The 16,932-nt window shown below is 41.1% G+C and overlaps 3 protein-coding genes across 6 annotated transcripts; all 3 read right to left on the reverse strand.

Moving 5' to 3' along the window:
* Nucleotides 1–4,234: 4,234 nt before the first annotated feature.
* On the reverse strand, nt 4,235–7,975 carry LOC311021070 (spastin-like). Of its 2 annotated transcripts, none has more exons than XM_084021382.1 (16): nt 7,629–7,975; nt 7,455–7,538; nt 7,289–7,372; nt 7,041–7,207; nt 6,816–6,949; nt 6,625–6,718; nt 6,472–6,546; nt 6,270–6,341; nt 6,089–6,164; nt 5,593–5,684; nt 5,422–5,501; nt 5,288–5,330; nt 5,108–5,187; nt 4,955–5,025; nt 4,831–4,871; nt 4,235–4,399 (listed from the first exon to the last, which is right to left on the reverse strand). In XM_084021382.1, the coding sequence occupies exons 1-16, from the start codon at nt 7,729–7,731 to the stop codon at nt 4,274–4,276; spliced, it is 1,422 nt and encodes a 473-aa protein (XP_083877508.1). In that variant the 5' UTR covers nt 7,732–7,975; the 3' UTR covers nt 4,235–4,273. The 2 variants fall into 2 exon arrangements, with proteins under 2 accessions (XP_083877508.1, XP_083877507.1); XM_084021381.1 differs by having other exon boundaries at nt 7,289–7,375.
* A 2,265-nt stretch (nt 7,976–10,240) lies between these two features.
* LOC311020906 (uncharacterized protein) lies at nt 10,241–12,142 on the reverse strand. 2 transcript variants are annotated; one of them, XM_084021169.1, is made up of 4 exons: nt 11,826–12,142; nt 11,652–11,735; nt 11,486–11,569; nt 10,241–11,401 (listed from the first exon to the last, which is right to left on the reverse strand). In XM_084021169.1, the coding sequence occupies exons 1-4, from the start codon at nt 11,926–11,928 to the stop codon at nt 10,680–10,682; spliced, it is 993 nt and encodes a 330-aa protein (XP_083877295.1). In that variant the 5' UTR covers nt 11,929–12,142; the 3' UTR covers nt 10,241–10,679. The 2 variants fall into 2 exon arrangements, with proteins under 2 accessions (XP_083877295.1, XP_083877294.1); XM_084021168.1 differs by having other exon boundaries at nt 11,486–11,572.
* A 2,283-nt stretch (nt 12,143–14,425) lies between these two features.
* On the reverse strand, nt 14,426–16,334 carry LOC311020976 (uncharacterized protein). 2 transcript variants are annotated; one of them, XM_084021264.1, is made up of 4 exons: nt 16,007–16,334; nt 15,836–15,919; nt 15,670–15,753; nt 14,426–15,585 (listed from the first exon to the last, which is right to left on the reverse strand). In XM_084021264.1, the coding sequence occupies exons 1-4, from the start codon at nt 16,107–16,109 to the stop codon at nt 14,864–14,866; spliced, it is 993 nt and encodes a 330-aa protein (XP_083877390.1). In that variant the 5' UTR covers nt 16,110–16,334; the 3' UTR covers nt 14,426–14,863. The 2 variants fall into 2 exon arrangements, with proteins under 2 accessions (XP_083877390.1, XP_083877389.1); XM_084021263.1 differs by having other exon boundaries at nt 15,670–15,756.
* Between the last annotated feature and the right edge of the window lie 598 nt (nt 16,335–16,932).

The raw sequence follows: 16,932 nt of genomic DNA on the forward strand, positions 1-16,932 counted from the left end.
TCAAGTGAGAAGTAGGGTCATTTTCTTTGTCATTGGACATGTTTTTGCAACCAGAGAATTTATGCCCAGATAAAAAGGAGAGAAATTTAAGTTTAAGGCTTTGGCTTCACTTTTCAGAAACGGAGGTTGCCGTCTACTCAATACGTGGGGAAAAAAGGCAGATTAAAAAAGCCAACATTTGATAGCTTTAATCTTTGCACATCCTTATCCAACCATATAGAAAATAACGTGATTTTAAAGAAAGTCATTCGCAAAATGCTTAAAATATTATTTCCTCAAGTCAACTCAAGTCAATTTGCTGTTATCAGTTTTTAGCCATGCTATTGTGGAAATACATTATGATTTTAATAAAATCCTCTATGCTCTAGAGTTCCATTGCTAGCTAAGAAGAAGTTAGTAAGGGATTGAAATGTTCGTGTGTCTACCACACTACATATAAAGCCATCGCTAGCTTTGTAAATGTATGCAAGTATTGAGAAACTAACTTTAAGTTCCGGTGCTAGCTTAGGTTGTTAGGAGGCTACTAGCATTGCCCAGGGCTAGCTAGCATTAGCTTGTTGTGGCTTAGCATGAGGACGTAACGTCTAAACGCAAAATGCTAACAACAGCTACACTTGTAATGAACTACGGATTCTAGGTTGAACACGTGGACTTTACGTGTCGGGGGTCACAGTGAAGTTCAAGGTCCGTTTGTTGGTCACCGAGACACTCATCCATCAACGCTGATTGATAACCTCAAAGAGGGTGGTGACGTATAAGTATAAAAACAGTCGCTTGGGGGCGCTGTTTCGCTTGTTACGTTTGAATATTGTCCATTGTACAGTAAATAGGCTGTGGTCATAGCTGTAAAACGATAAGAATCAAGGAGTACCATCACCTATGACATCATAAACAATATTCCCATCATCAGATCTAAAATAAAATATGAAATGTGATTATTAGGGTTCATACTAACAAACTGCAAGATGGGAATGAGCTGGTTGTCTTATTGCTGCACGGTGAACCTGACCCGGGGTCAAAGGTTGGAACTGAACCATCACTCCTGTCCTCACATGAATGACCCGAGGGAAGGGCAACAAAGAGAGAGAGAGAGAAGAAGAAGTGGAGGACGAGGGGAGTGGAGGGGAAAGCGTGCTGACAGACAGACAGAGCAAAATGCTCAGTCCTCACTGCACTTTCACTTTTCATCAAATGTTTTGGCTGCACACGAGCTGAAGGAATGCGCCGCGGGGAAGCCTGCACCTCACCTTGGACGGCGCACCGCTCCCCTCAGCATCGTGGTCCCGCCCCCCACCTGCGTCAAACCCCACGTCCCAACATGTCCTCAGTCCAAGGCCATTATGTATCTCCAGCATCATCTGGGGGAGGATATTTGGGCATATTATCATCACTATTATTATTATTATTATCTGCCATTAAATAAAATCAGTGACCTCCCTTTTGATGTTTTGCACTATAGGGTTATCTGTGTGTGAGAGGCTGAGGCTGACTTCATGTCTCATACATCTACATTTAAAGAAAAAGGGTTTGGCTGCGTATCACAGAGGGAACGGAGATTAATGATTTTGCAGTTCATATGCATGCATGGGCATGACGGAGCGCTCGCTCCCCTCCGTCCATCTCGACCTGTTCACAGCTTTCGTGGCTGCAGGCTGCCGTGGGAGAGGAAGCTGGGTTCACTCCAAGGCACGACATTGATCAATTCACTCAATTTCATACTTATTGATCAATCATCTACAAACATGCTACAATGTTGCTTCTCCACAAGCAGTTTCCCTCCACTCTGCTGGAAAAATGTAACAGATATACATACAAAAAAACCATTTCTTCTACTCCAATATTACCTGCACTATAAATAAACGGCGGGCAACGAAAATAAATTTGCTCATAAGACAGATGTTGCCATTGGGTCCAAGATTAGACTTGGCTCGTGGCCTCCCCGGAGAGGGAACGATAACACGTGGTAAATGAAGTTATGTATTGGGTGTGCAGGCCGGTGGAACAGTAGCAGCCAGTGCTGGAGAGTGGACACACTCGGCCCTGAAGGCTCTCCACTGTGTGAGCCCCGAACCACATCTTCAAAATAAGGGCGAATAAAAAGGGTCAAATATCAAATCTTAAAGGAAATCACTGTCCACCATCGGGCTCTGCCTTCAGCAGGACAATTGGCAAGTTATGACATAACTAACACCTTCACATACTCAAAAGAGCAGCTTTGAAGGGAGCATCCACCTCAACAAAACCCTGCCATCCACATACTGTTTTCATAATGGGCCACTTGAAGAAACACTCACACTGTTTTCTCAGTCAGTCAGAGGTTCTCCCTGTGTTGACTAGTCTACTCTCTACAGGGTGGGCTATTTCACTGGAGGTATCAAATGTTCACCCATTCTGTTTCCCCCCCGAGTGGATGTCGTGGTCGAAGCATCAATGAGCCACTGTGGAGGCGCAGGCCTCCGACACGCAACCGAGAAGGGAAGCTGTCAATCATGTCCACCTCAATAATGCTCTGTCTCCTGGCAGCTTGAATATTTAAAAGCCCGTTGTGTACATATTAACATCGCTCTCCGCTGTAATTACAGGTTCTTTTTGAAAAGTAATTACTTGTAAGAATGTTGCTGAGGTGGTTCGTTCATTACACCTGCAGGCATCTGTTTTATACTTTGACATGCGAGTTGAAAGGTTTGAAAAATAACACGACTCTTGCAAGAAGACATTTTTTTTTTCTTTCTGTGCAGGATGTTCTCAGTGAAGAGCAAACAGAAGAAGGCGATGACTAAATCTCTAACCGCTAACACTCTCGTTCCTGTCTGGCATCATGAAGGAAGCTCTTCAGTCATGACAAGTTCAAAAACACACTCCGTCTAACATCTCTCCCCTGCAGGAAAGAGACAGTCGTCCAAGGTGTGGTCGCAGCTCTTACATGCTGAATTTTAAAATGTCTTCTCATGTTAATGTCAAGCGGTGTGGATATAAAACAACCTTGAATCACTGCAGAAAATGTTTGCATTCGCAGAGTCCGTAAACATCTGCAGGAGCAGACGATGCAGCTGCCGGGCCACATAAACCACAGGCAACACCACCAGCTGACCATTAAGGGCCTTTGGGAGAGAGAGGTGGGATTTTAAGTTAAGCTTTTCATTGGTGGAGTTTGGATCGCGCTGAAATAAAGCTCTATGAGTGACCACAAGCATTTACTGAGCCACGCCACGGCAGCTGGGGAGCCGTCCGAGTTCCCCCTTTTATTAGACGGTGGCTTGTTATCACAGCGCTGCACAAAGTAACGTCATTTATCAACTTACATGTAAAAAAAAACGTGAACAGACTCCTCTTAAGTCTAACTATCTGACTTCCTCCCAACATAATCCAATCCATCACTCAACACAGCAGAATGGATAGTCATTAATAGCAATTAACTGCATTCCTTACATCTGTGGTTGCAGGCTAAACATTTTTTTTTTTTAATTGGTTGATTCTAGATGCAGTTTGAGCCACAGGAATGAGGCAACAGGTGAAAACAGAGCGGCAGCGCCATCTACCTGCAGATGAGAGGATGTGTTGAAAAAAAAAAAACAGTCTAAAGCTGTTTTTGTTCTTTTGTTAAAAAAGACACTTCTGTTGGTGTTAAAACCCCATTTAAAAACCGAAAACAAAGCTGGAGAAACTTAAATCAATTTATTTATTAATGCATGAGAAAGTTAGGAAGCTGTCACAGTTCTCCTTAACTCCTCATTAGGTCTCCTATTTTCAAATACAGTCAAAGTATTTGTATCTACACATTATTAGTGCAAATGGAGGAAAAAAAAACTTTCTTATAATACAAATACATCCCATTTTGGTGACTCTTCTCCCAATTAATAGCACTCTTGCATGTGCACAAGTACGAAGAGCACTTGGTGACCAACACCATCAACATGTCAAACCATTAGGTAACTAAGGGATGTGTACAATTATCTATTTCCATGACGTTAGGTCAGGGTTTACAGAAAAGTGCTGCCCTCTTGAGGCAAGAGAAAGACTTGTGATTTTGCAGGACATTCTCAAGATAAATAATAAAACTTCAAGTAGCAAGACAGTGTTTAAGGAGTGTAATAACACGGTAAAGAAACTCATAAAATAGGAAATGTTTTCAAACGTCATAATATTTATACATTATTGCTTTACCAACCTACAAACTGTCAAGGTTTTAAATGATGTCAATGACATCATGTACCTGTAGTAGTAAAGAGGAGTTTAACTCTTTTTTTGAACCAGTGAAAACTAACTATCAAGTTCAAACAGCGGTCGTGTCGCCAAAATCTTTGTTCCATTTGGTATACATAGTAAGAGTCGCTGTGCTAGCACTGGGCTTAATGCGCTTCAGGGAATCCTCAAAGTCTCTCATCTTGATGTTACGCATCTGTGGACACAAACAAAGAGGAAGATAAGATAGATACTCTCACATCATGGTTGTTTAACAGCCATTAAGGACAAACCTGCAGTATTGTGAATAATAATGTTTTACTGTTTTACTGTGAAATTTGGTTTTAAAAATGATAAATTGAACAACGATGGACCGAGAATTTGTAAAAGACACGTGATAATAAAATACATTTGTTCTGCCATTGCCATTCTAACAACTGTCTTAGCCTTGTAAAGTTTTTTTAGTTTTGATAGTGTTGATCGTGCTTGTTATGCCCTTCCCGTGAGGACAGAGGCTCATTTCCTAACTGTTGTCCTGCTCTCAAACCTCGATTCTCACGATGGAGCACCAATAAATGTTTCAGCATTAGACCTCTACCTCTACTTGCTTCCACTCATATACATTTCCAATCACAATAACAGCATTACCTCACTAGCAGCCATACTTCGGACTTGGTCTGGTCTCAACTCTGCGTGAGAGAGGATTTTCACATGAAGTCATGGAGGCTGAAATGTACACCAACCATACGACGACATTAGGAAGACGTCTTACCTCTGATCGGCCCGAGCGCAGCATCTTTGGCTAATGACGTGAGATCGCTTCCTGAATATCCTGCCGTCAGTCTATCGAGATACATATCCAGGCATGAATGCATATAAAACTTCATTCTGTAAAGGCTGCGAGGCAGGTGAACATGAAACTCACTTTGCGAGGACGGACAGCTCATTTTTGCTTAGTGGATTCCCGTGTTTTCCCAAAAGGTTTTTCAGCAGCGTTAATCTTGTCTGGAGGGACGAGAGTTAAGTCCTTTAATTCAATGAACTTAAAAAAACAACAACAAAGACACTGATTGTAGTTTTTAACCAGTGATAACGGTGTAAATACCTCCACATCCGGCAATGCTACATAAACCCTTTTTGCAAAGCGCCTGCCGGATTAACACAAGAGGAAAGTTGTCGTGAGTTTTTAACAAAAGATGCACGTAGTAATCTTGCAGCATGTAGAGTTGCCTCATGTACCTCAGTACTGCTTCGTCGAGGTCCTGAGGCCTGTTGGTCGCTCCCATTACAAGAATCCTTTCGTCCCCTCCCGACTGCACCTGAAACCAAGAAGCACCGTAATGAAAACTAAGGCCGCTGCTCTCTGAGCTCTACAGTGACGATTACATTTCGGATATAACGTGCTCTCACCCCGTCGAACTGAACGAGGAACTCGGTTTTTAGTCGACGAGAGGCATCGTGTTCTCCCTCCCTCCTTTCACAGAGCAAGCTGTCGACTTCATCTGAGTAAAAACAATAAAAACAGCAGTTTATTTAGGACCTGCAATTTGGGGAATCAATCATAGAGTAGGGGTGGGCGATAGATCCCCAGATATGAATACCACCAATACTACGTCTCGTTTTAAAATAGTGATTCAATTCAATAGGATTGATACCAGTTTCAGTTTCTCTCTTCTAGTTGCACCCATTTCATTAAAGATTACAGCTGTCTGTTCACCACAATGGAACATTATTTGAACAATGTGGCAGTTAGAAATACTTCCACTCATCTTACAATGATTGTCAAGCTCTGCTCTCCCCTACACTAAAGTAAATAACGGCTTTTAATTAAAAAAAGTATCATTATCGGTATCGTATCAAAACCAAATTCTGCAGAATCACACCGCTAACATGAAGAAATACAAACCGATAAAGATGACAGAGGGCTGCAATTCTCTGGCGACTGCAAACAGAGCTCGTACAAGCTTCTCACCCTCTCCTACCTGTGATCGTGATGAAAAATGTAATTAAATAACACCTACACTAAATTGAGTGTAGTGTGGAGACCGATTCCAGACAAAAAAATAGCACTAAAAGTGTTTTCTTACATATTTGGAGGTCAAACTTGCAGCGCTGATGTTGAAGAAAGTGGCTTTCGACTCCGCTGCGACTGCTTTGGCCTTGAAAGAGGAAGCATTGTTTGTGATTCAACTAACAATACAGGGCGAGACTCTCAACGGCCAAATCATGAAAGCACAGTTTGATCTTGAATGAATGAGTTCGCTGTGTTGAAAAGAACAGTTTACTCACCAGCATGGTTTTCCCATTTCCCGGCGGGCCAAATAAAAGCAAACCACGCGCCGGAGCTCTCAGGCCAGTGAAGAGCTGAAGGGCAAAATGTGAAAAAGCATTAAAAACAGCAGAAATATAGTAAACTGAGGGTAAATGTCTACGATCAATCACCTCTGGTCGTAAGGCAGGCAGGATGACAATCTCTTGGAGCGCTTGCTTGGCCAGCTCCTGTCCCGCAACATCGCCAAAGGACACAGTTGCTCCACTGCATTAAACACAAAATGCAAAAGTTGTTTTATTATTTGTGTATGTTTGTCAATAAAAATCTCCAAGTGTTGCAAAGATGGTGTTCTTCTAAATACCTGATAACAATCTCATTCAGAATCAAGTTGGCGAGTTTACTGTCCACATTCTTAAAGTTTTTCATGTCCCTCTTTGGGGGTTGTTTCACAGCGGGAGGTCTTCCATTAGGAGCTTTTCCAACCCGTGGGGTCACCTTCACGGGAACGAGAACACCCAGAATCAGTGCACACGTTACCAGAATCAGACATGTTTAAATTCAGCTGAATGAAATTAAAAAAAATCACCTTTTGATCGGCGGTTCTGGACGGGGGTCTAACAACAGCGGAGGGCCTGCTGTTAGTGGACACGCCTCGCACCGCAGGCTGGCTTTTAGGCACCGGCTTGGGTTGTGGAAGAGCATCGTTTGAGGGCTTCAGAGGATTACTTCTTCTTTTGGATGCCATCGTTTCCTCTGTGGATAAACAATCCTCAGCATCCCTGCTCGGCTTATAATATCAATATTATCTTGGTAAAACCGGTGAATCAAGCTTACCTAAAATGGCCAGCCTATCTTTTGCCATGGTGAGACTGGTGACCATTTTATCTTGAAGTCTCTTTGACCTCTCATATTGCTCTCCTGCTAACAAAGCATGAGTGTGAGGCTACGAGCATAACAACGCTGCACACTGTGTACATCCGGGTGTTTGGGTGTGTATTACCTTGTCCCGTGATCTCTACTGCGATACCCCTCTGGAGCTCAGAGATCCCCTTCTTGTACCAGCGCACAGCCTCCTCTTTATCTCCTGGGATCAACGGGGTGGAGGAGGAGGAGGAGGGTGTTTATTACACGCTGCCACAACACTCCAGCTAATACAGAAACACAAGAAACAAACCTGCATCGTCTTCGTCGATCCGTAACGCCTTCGACACAAACTCAAACGCCTGTTTGTGGTAGTTTTTAATGACTTCCCCGCTGTCTTTGCTTTTACTCGCCATTGTTTTTTGGCAGACATTAACGTTACCACTCCGCGTCGCTGTCTCCTCGTTCTCGGCTGTAACTCGGAGTGTTACTTTATTATTAAGACCATGCGGTCAAATACGGATTTTAATTCGCATTTATAATCGCTTCAATCAGAAGTATTCGGTTTACAAAAGAAGCTTTTTGACGCATCCAGAGTGTAAACATTTCCACCGCTAGTTTTTCCGCTTCCCTGTGTGTACGAGCTGACGACCTTTGCCCCCCCAGTTCCGCTCATCCGACTTCCGTTGGGATTTTCAGAATAAATTCGCAGTATCAAACATATATTAATTATTATATACTTTTATTAAACATATGTATATATATTATATATTACACATATTGCCTTCACCCAATTTCAGCTGAGAACATGCAAACTCCACACAGAAGGCAGTCCTAAACCCCTCTTGCTTTTTCATCCTACATATCAGTTAATTTTTTTTTTATTATAATTATTGCGAAAAGATCCGTTTACAAACATCAAGGCACAGAGTAAATGGTAAATGGGTTTATTTAATTCAATGTTCAATATGTGCACAAACCGGTGAGACATTGTCCTATAAATCAAAACAAAATTATTTAACATTTTAAGGCAATCCCAAACAACAACACTTTTCTACTGTGAGAGGAGCGGATCGATTTTGATCGATCTCTCTGATCTCTCTGTCACCGCTCACCTGACGGGCCGTGCGGTTTCATAAGCAAACGGCCGTTTTTTAATCACGGCTACGCCTCCTGGATTTCTCCGCGAATCACACCCCGCTGCCTAAATCAAGTAACCAATCAGAATGTTTTGACGTCACCGCGGTAACAGTCTCAGAGCCGCCCCCCCTTACCTGGCTCGACCGAATAATCCTCTGATTCCGACTGTGACAGCAGTTTGTTTCTGTCATTTCTAATTTCTAATAATTTCTTTCTTTTCCACAGCTGTGAGAAACATGGAGGCAGGATTTCGATCAATTAACAGATCATTCCCTTCTGCAGAAGGCACAGAATCAGGGATTTTCCCCGCAAGTTCAGGCCCAACATTTACAAAAAAATTATTGAGACTGTTTACCACCTCATTAATGTTATAATTCTCCTTTTCATTGTAGATAAAATACTTAGGATAACTCACTTGCTTTCGACCATTTTTTATGACCTTGTTTAGTATGCCCCACATTCCTTTCATATTATTTTTGTTCTTCTCCAATACTTTATGATAGTATTCTTTCTTGCTTTCTCTTAATATTTTAGTTAATTTATTTTTATATATTTTGTATTTATTTTCTGCATCTTTTGTTCTCTGTTTTATGAAGACCTTGTAGAGTGTATTTTTCTTTTTACAGGCATTTTGTAAAACTTTTGAGATCCAAGGACAATCTGCATATTTAATTTTCCTATTGAACTGATAGATAGGGCAATGTTTGTCATATATTGACTTAAATATTGTTAAGAATGTATTATACGCTTTATCAGTGTCAGTTTCTTTGAAAACTGAATCCCAGTCATGCACCAATAGGTCGTTTTTTAGTGCATTCATGGAGTCATCCGTCCTCATTCGTTTATATTCTATATTTTTGTCTGGCTTATTGTCCTTGTAGTTGCTATCATAAACTGTAAAAACAGGAAGGTGGTCACTGATATCACTGATTAATAGTCCGCTTATTGTGTTGTTTCCAATGTCATTAGTGAAAATGTTATCGATTAACGTGGCACAGTGAGATGTTATTCTGCTGGGTCTAGTGATTTTTGGATAAAGACTCATGCTATACATTGTATTGATGAACTCATCTGTCATTTTGTGATTGGTAGGGTTTATGAGGTTGATGTTGAAATCCCCACAGATGAAATGTACTTGACTCCTCCTTGAAAATGTGTTTTCCATCCAGTTAGTGAATACCTCAATACTTGACCTAGGTGCTCTATATATACAGCTGATGATTACATTTTTCTTTTTTTCCTTGTAAATTTCTACTGATATGCATTCAAGCACATTATCAACAACACCTGACATATCATCCACCACCTTAAAATTCAATGTTTTGTCAACATATATGGCTACTCCTCCACCACCTTTATTAAGTCTGTTTATGTAATTGCTTTCATATCCGTCCAGTTCAAACTCCATCCCTTTGTCACTTTTGAGCCAGGTTTCTGATATAGTTATTATGTTGAAAGGCTGCTTGAACTGATGTAAATATTCCTTTATATTATTGAAGTTTGCATACAGGCTCCTGCTATTAAAGTGGATAATTGATAATTTACCATCCATTTTAATGTTCCAGTTGTAGTGATCATCTGTATAGTAGCTGCAGTTATTATTGATGGAGGAGAAAAAATTGTTGTCTGGGTCTATGTCATTTTCCACATCTTGTGTGTTGTGACCCGTATATTCAAATGATTTCAGTTCCTGTAGGTCTTGTTCATTAATCCACTGTATCATTAAATTCTCATTCTCAGATGTTTGCCTTTTTGAGTGAGATATTTCCGTGTGTGTCATAGGGTTGTCACGATACTAAAATTTTCAACTCGATACCGATACTCAGGAAAATATTCGATACTCGATACCATTTTCGATACCACAAGGATGAAAAAAAGACCCCAAAATTTAAAAGAAATATTTTTATTAACAAAAAAAATGCAAAAATAACAAGTTTCAGGTCTGAGGTAGTGCAAAAAATAAATAAATAAAATAAACTAACAATTGGAACAATATTTTGAGGTTGTAAATATTAGGCAAGCCTGATAAAAACTAAATTAACTTAAGTGTTAAGTGTGGGGGGGGGGGGGGGGGGGGGGGGTGGTATCGATACTTTTGAAAATGAGTATCGTATCCGGATACAACATTTTAGTATCGATACTTTTTTGAGTTTCGATACTTTTGACAACCCTAGTGTGTCATGGTTGTGTGATGAAGTTGCTTGTTACCTTACAGCCCAGATAATCATTGATATTTGTCCAGTTCCTCACTATTTCTGATGACAAGCACTTTGGCCTCCTCAGGTGATCCGTTAAGTTTTATGAATATTTTACAGTTTGTAGTCCAAGTGTTTTGTATTTTCCTCTGTTTCCTTAAGTAGCGTGCTTTTCTGGCTATGTCAGCTTTGTGTTTTGTGAGGTGCTCGTTGATGAAGACATCAGTTCCCTTGAGTTTCCTTCCCTGTTTCAGCAGCTCGGTTTTGTGCTTCCTGTTGACAAACCGTAAAATCACAGCTGGCTTGTCACTGGCATTTCTCCTGGGCAGGGGGTGGCATGCCTCGATGTTGGCACAGTCCATTCGGATTCCTTTGGACTGCAGGAAACACGCCACCTGTTGCTCCGTAGAACTGACGTCCTGTTCCGTGGGCTCCCCTCCGCTGTCAGCGGTCACCGCACAAGCGTATGTGCGGGGTTTAACGTGCAGCCCTGTGACGATAACGTTGTTCATCCTGGTGTACTGTTCTAAGTCTGCCACTCTGTTTTCCAGAGAAGCGATCTTCTTTTCCTTTTCCGCGTTCTCCATTCGAAGAGCTTTCACCTCGTCAACCAGCGCTAGGATGTTTTTCTGTTGCAGCCTAACAACAGAAACTTCCTCTGCTAGGAAGTCGAGCGACTTTTTTATGTCCTCGACTTCTTCAGCCGAGAGGTTCTTCTTCGGACCCATTGCTGCCTCTGCCATCGTTTCCTCTGTGAATAAACAACAGCATCCATCCTCAGCATCCCTGCTCGGCTTATGATATCATTTTGGTTAAACTGGTGAATCAAGCTTACCTAAACGGGCCAGCCTATCTTTTGCCATGGTGAGACTGGTGACCATTTTATCTTGAAGTCTCTTTGACCTCTCATATTGCTCTCCTGCTAACAAAGCATGAGTGTGAGGCTACGAGCATAACAACGCTGCACACCGTGTACATCCGGGTGTTTGGATGTGTATTACCTTGTCCCGTGATCTCTACAGCGATACCCCTCTGGAGCTCAGAGATCCCCTTCTTGTACCAGCGCACAGCCTCCTCTTTATCTCCTGGGATCAACGGGGTGGAGGAGGAGGAGGAGGGTGTTTATTACACGCTGCCACAACACACCAGCTAATACAGAAACACAAGAAACAAACCTGCGTCGTCTTCGTCGATCCGTAACGCCTTCGACACAAACTCAAACGCCTGTTTGTGGTAGTTTTTAATGACTTCCCCGCTGTCTTTGCTTTTACTCGCCATTGTTTTTTGGCAGACATTAACGTTACTACTCCGCGTCGCTGTCTCCTCGTTCTCGGCTGTAACTCGGAGTGTTACTTTATTATTGCGGTCAAAAGCGGATTTTAATTCGCATTTATAGTCGCTTCAATCAGAAGTATTCGGTTTACAAAATAAGCTTTTTGACGCATCCAGAGTGTAAACATTTCCACCGCTAGTTTTTCCGCTTCCCTGTGTGTACGAGCTGACGACCTTTGCCCCCCCAGTTCCGCTCATCCGACTTCCGTTGGGATTTTCAGAATAAATTCGCAGTATCAAACATATATTAATTATTATATACTTTTATTAAACATATGTATATATATTATATATAACACACATTGCCTTCACCCAATTTCAGCTGAGAACATGCAAACTCCACACAGAAGGCAGTCCTAAACCCCTCTTGCTTTTTCATCCTACATATCAGTTACATTTTTTTAAATTATTATTATTGCGAAAAGATCCGTTTACAAACATCAAGGCACAGAGTAAATGGTAAATGGGTTTATTTAATTCAATGTTCAATATGTGCACAAACCGGTTAGACATTGTCCTATAAATCAAAACAAAATGATTTTACATTTTAAGGCAATCCCAAACAACACTTTTCTACTGTGAGAGGAGCGGATCGATTTTGATCGATCTCTCTGATCTCTCTGTCACCGCTCACCTGACGGGCCGTGCGATTTCATAAGCAAACGGCCGTTTTTTAATCAAGGCTACGCCTCCTGGATTTCTCCGCGAATGACACCCCGCTGCCTAAATCAAGGAACCAATCAGAATGTTTTGACGTCACCGCGGTAACAGTCTCAGAGCCGCCCCCCTTACCTGGCTCGACCGAATAATCCTCCTATTCCGACTGTGACAGCAGTTTGTTTCTGTCATTTCTAATTTCTAATAATTTCTTTCTTTTCCACAGCTGTGAGAAACATGGAGGCAGGATTTCGATCAATTAACAGATCATTCCCTTCTGCAGAAGGCACAGAATCAGGGATTTTCCCCGCAAGTTCAGGCCCAACATTTACAAAAAAATTATTGAGACTGTTTACCACCTCATTAATGTTATAATTCTCCTTTTCATTGTAGATAAAATACTTAGGATAACTCACTTGCTTTGGACCATTTTTTATGACCTTGTTTAGTATGCCCCACATTCCTTTCATATTATTTTTGTTCTTCTCCAATACTTTATGATAGTATTCTTTCTTGCTTTCTCTTAATATTTTAGTTAATTTATTTTTATATATTTTGTATTTATTTTCTGCATCTTTTGTTCTCTGTTTTATGAAGACCTTGTAGAGTGTATTTTTCTTTTTACAGGCATTTTGTAAAACTTTTGAGATCCAAGGACAATCTGCATATTTAATTTTCCTATTGAACTGATAGATAGGGCAATGTTTGTCATATATTGACTTAAATATTGTTAAGAATGTATTATACGCTTTATCAGTGTCAGTTTCTTTGAAAACTGAATCCCAGTCATGCACCAATAGGTCGTTTTTTAGTGCATTCATGGAGTCATCCGTCCTCATTCGTTTATATTCTATATTTTTGTCTGGCTTATTGTCCTTGTAGTTGCTATCATAAACTGTAAAAACAGGAAGGTGGTCACTGATATCACTGATTAATAGTCCGCTTATTGTGTTGTTTCCAATGTCATTAGTGAAAATGTTATCGATTAACGTGGCACAGTGAGATGTTATTCTGCTGGGTCTAGTGATTTTTGGATAAAGACTCATGCTATACATTGTATTGATGAACTCATCTGTCATTTTGTGATTGGTAGGGTTTATGAGGTTGATGTTGAAATCCCCACAGATGAAATGTACTTGACTCCTCCTTGAAAATGTGTTTTCCATCCAGTTAGTGAATACCTCAATACTTGACCTAGGTGCTCTATATATACAGCTGATGATTACATTTTTCTTTTTTTCCTTGTAAATTTCTACTGATATGCATTCAAGCACATTATCAACAACACCTGACATATCATCCACCACCTTAAAATTCAATGTTTTGTCAACATATATGGCTACTCCTCCACCACCTTTATTAAGTCTGTTTATGTAATTGCTTTCATATCCGTCCAGTTCAAACTCCATCCCTTTGTCACTTTTGAGCCAGGTTTCTGATATAGTTATTATGTTGAAAGGCTGCTTGAACTGATGTAAATATTCCTTTATATTATTGAAGTTTGCATACAGGCTCCTGCTATTAAAGTGGATAATTGATAATTTACCATCCATTTTAATGTTCCAGTTGTAGTGATCATCTGTATAGTAGCTGCAGTTATTATTGATGGAGGAGAAAAAATTGTTGTCTGGGTCTATGTCATTTTCCACATCTTGTGTGTTGTGACCCGTATATTCAAATGATTTCAGTTCCTGTAGGTCTTGTTCATTAATCCACTGTATCATTAAATTCTCATTCTCAGATGTTTGCCTTTTTGAGTGAGATATTTCCGTGTGTGTCATAGGGTTGTCACGATACTAAAATTTTCAACTCGATACCGATACTCAGGAAAATATTCGATACTCGATACCATTTTCGATACCACAAGGATGAAAAAAAGACCCCAAAATTTAAAAGAAATATTTTTATTAACAAAAAAAATGCAAAAATAACAAGTTTCAGGTCTGAGGTAGTGCAAAAAATAAATAAATAAAATAAACTAACAATTGGAACAATATTTTGAGGTTGTAAATATTAGGCAAGCCTGATAAAAACTAAATTAACTTAAGTGTTAAGTGTGTGGGGGGGGGGGGGGGGGGGGGTGGTATCGATACTTTTGAAAATGAGTATCGTATCCGGATACAACATTTTAGTATCGATACTTTTTTGAGTTTCGATACTTTTGACAACCCTAGTGTGTCATGGTTGTGTGATGAAGTTGCTTGTTACCTTACAGCCCAGATAATCATTGATATTTGTCCAGTTCCTCACTATTTCTGATGACAAGCACTTTGGCCTCCTCAGGTGATCCGTTAAGTTTTATGAATATTTTACAGTTTGTAGTCCAAGTGTTTTGTATTTTCCTCTGTTTCCTTAAGTAGCGTGCTTTTCTGGCTATGTCAGCGTTGTGTTTTGTGAGGTGCTCGTTGATGAAGACATCAGTTCCCTTGAGTTTCCTTCCCTGTTTCAGCAGCTCGGTTTTGTGCTTCCTGTTGACAAACCGTAAAATCACAGCTGGCTTGTCACTGGCATTTCTCCTGGGCAGGGGGTGGCATGCCTCGATGTTGGCACAGTCCATTCGGATTCCTTTGGACTGCAGGAAACACGCCACCTGTTGCTCCGTAGAACTGACGTCCTGTTCCGTGGGCTCCCCTCCGCTGTCAGCGGTCACCGCACAAGCGTATGTGCGGGGTTTAACGTGCAGCCCTGTGACGATAACGTTGTTCATCCTGGTGTACTGTTCTAAGTCTGCCACTCTGTTTTCCAGAGAAGCGATCTTCTTTTCCTTTTCCGCGTTCTCCATTCGAAGAGCTTTCACCTCGTCAACCAGCGCTAGGATGTTTTTCTGTTGCAGCCTAACAACAGAAACTTCCTCTGCTAGGAAGTCGAGCGACTTTTTTATGTCCTCGACTTCTTCAGCCGAGAGGTTCTTCTTCGGACCCATTGCTGCCTCTGCCATCGTTTCCTCTGTGAATAAACAACAGCATCCATCCTCAGCATCCCTGCTCGGCTTATGATATCATTTTGGTTAAACTGGTGAATCAAGCTTACCTAAACGGGCCAGCCTATCTTTTGCCATGGTGAGACTGGTGACCATTTTATCTTGAAGTCTCTTTGACCTCTCATATTGCTCTCCTGCTAACAAAGCATGAGTGTGAGGCTACGAGCATAACAACGCTGCACACCGTGTACATCCGGGTGTTTGGATGTGTATTACCTTGTCCCGTGATCTCTACTGCGATACCCCTCTGGAGCTCAGAGATCCCCTTCTTGTACCAGCGCACAGCCTCCTCTTTATCTCCTGGGATCAACGGGGAGGAGGAGGAGGAGGGTGTTTATTACACGCTGCCACAACACACCAGCTAATACAGAAACACAAGAAACAAACCTGCGTCGTCTTCGTCGATCCGTAACGCCTTCGACACAAACTCAAACGCCTGTTTGTGGTAGTTTTTAATGACTTCCCCGCTGTCTTTGCTTTTACTCGCCATTGTTTTTTGGCAGACATTAACGTTACTACTCCGCGTCGCTGTCTCCTCGTTCTCGGCTGTAACTCGGAGTGTTACTTTATTATTAAGACCATGCGGTCAAATGCGGATTTTAATTCGCATTTATAATCGCTTCAATCAGAAGTATTCGGTTTACAAAATAAGCTTTTTGACGCATCCAGAGTGTAAACATTTCCACCGCTAGTTTTTCCGCTTCCCTGTGTGTACGAGCTGACGACCTTTGCCCCCCCAGTTCCGCTCATCCGACTTCCGTTGGGATTTTCAGAATAAATTCGCATTATCAGAATAAAAACATGTATATATATTAATTATTATATACCTCTATTAAACATATGTATATATTATATATAACACACATTGCCTTCACCCAATTTCAGCTGTTACGGGGAAAACATGCAAACTCCACACAGAAGGCAGTCCTAAACCCCTCTTGCTTTTTTCATTCTACATATCAGTTAATTTTTTTTAAATTATTATTATTGCGAAAAGATCCGTTTACAAGCATCAAGGCACAGAGTAAATGGTAAATGGGGTTATTTAATTCAATGTTCAATATGTGCACAAACCGGTTAGACATTGTCCTATAAATCAAAACAAAATGATTTTCCGTAACATTTTAAGGCAATCCCAAACAACACTTCTACTGTGAGAGGAGCGGATCGATTTTGATCGATCTCTCTGATCTCTCTGTCACCGCTCACCTGACGGGCCGTGCGGTTTCATAAGCAAACGGCCGTTTTTTAATCACGGCTACGCCTCCTGGATTTCTCCGCGAATCACACTCCGCTGCCTAAATCAAGGAACC

This window comes from Eutrigla gurnardus, assembly GCF_963514095.1.
Source record: "Eutrigla gurnardus genome assembly, chromosome: 11".
Lineage (NCBI taxonomy): Eukaryota > Metazoa > Chordata > Actinopteri > Perciformes > Triglidae > Eutrigla > Eutrigla gurnardus.

Bases quoted from the DNA above. Each gene is read 5' to 3' on its own strand.
- LOC311020976 (XM_084021263.1), bottom strand. From the start codon at position 16,109: ATGGCGAGTAAAAGCAAAGACAGCGGGGAAGTCATTAAAAACTACCAC. The intron at 15,757-15,835 runs GTAATACACATC...ATGCTTTGTTAG, and splicing joins AGTAGAGATCACGGGACAAG to CAGGAGAGCAATATGAGAGG. The intron at 15,586-15,669 runs GTAAGCTTGATT...GTTTATTCACAG, and splicing joins AGATAGGCTGGCCCGTTTAG to AGGAAACGATGGCAGAGGCA.
- LOC311021070 (XM_084021381.1), bottom strand. From the start codon at position 7,731: ATGGCGAGTAAAAGCAAAGACAGCGGGGAAGTCATTAAAAACTACCAC. The intron at 6,950-7,040 runs GTGATTTTTTTT...GTTCCCGTGAAG, and splicing joins CCAGAACCGCCGATCAAAAG to GTGACCCCACGGGTTGGAAA. The intron at 6,165-6,269 runs GTAAGAAAACAC...TCACGATCACAG, and splicing joins CAAGTTTGACCTCCAAATAT to GTAGGAGAGGGTGAGAAGCT.
- LOC311020906 (XM_084021168.1), bottom strand. From the start codon at position 11,928: ATGGCGAGTAAAAGCAAAGACAGCGGGGAAGTCATTAAAAACTACCAC. The intron at 11,573-11,651 runs GTAATACACATC...ATGCTTTGTTAG, and splicing joins TGTAGAGATCACGGGACAAG to CAGGAGAGCAATATGAGAGG. The intron at 11,402-11,485 runs GTAAGCTTGATT...GTTTATTCACAG, and splicing joins AGATAGGCTGGCCCGTTTAG to AGGAAACGATGGCAGAGGCA.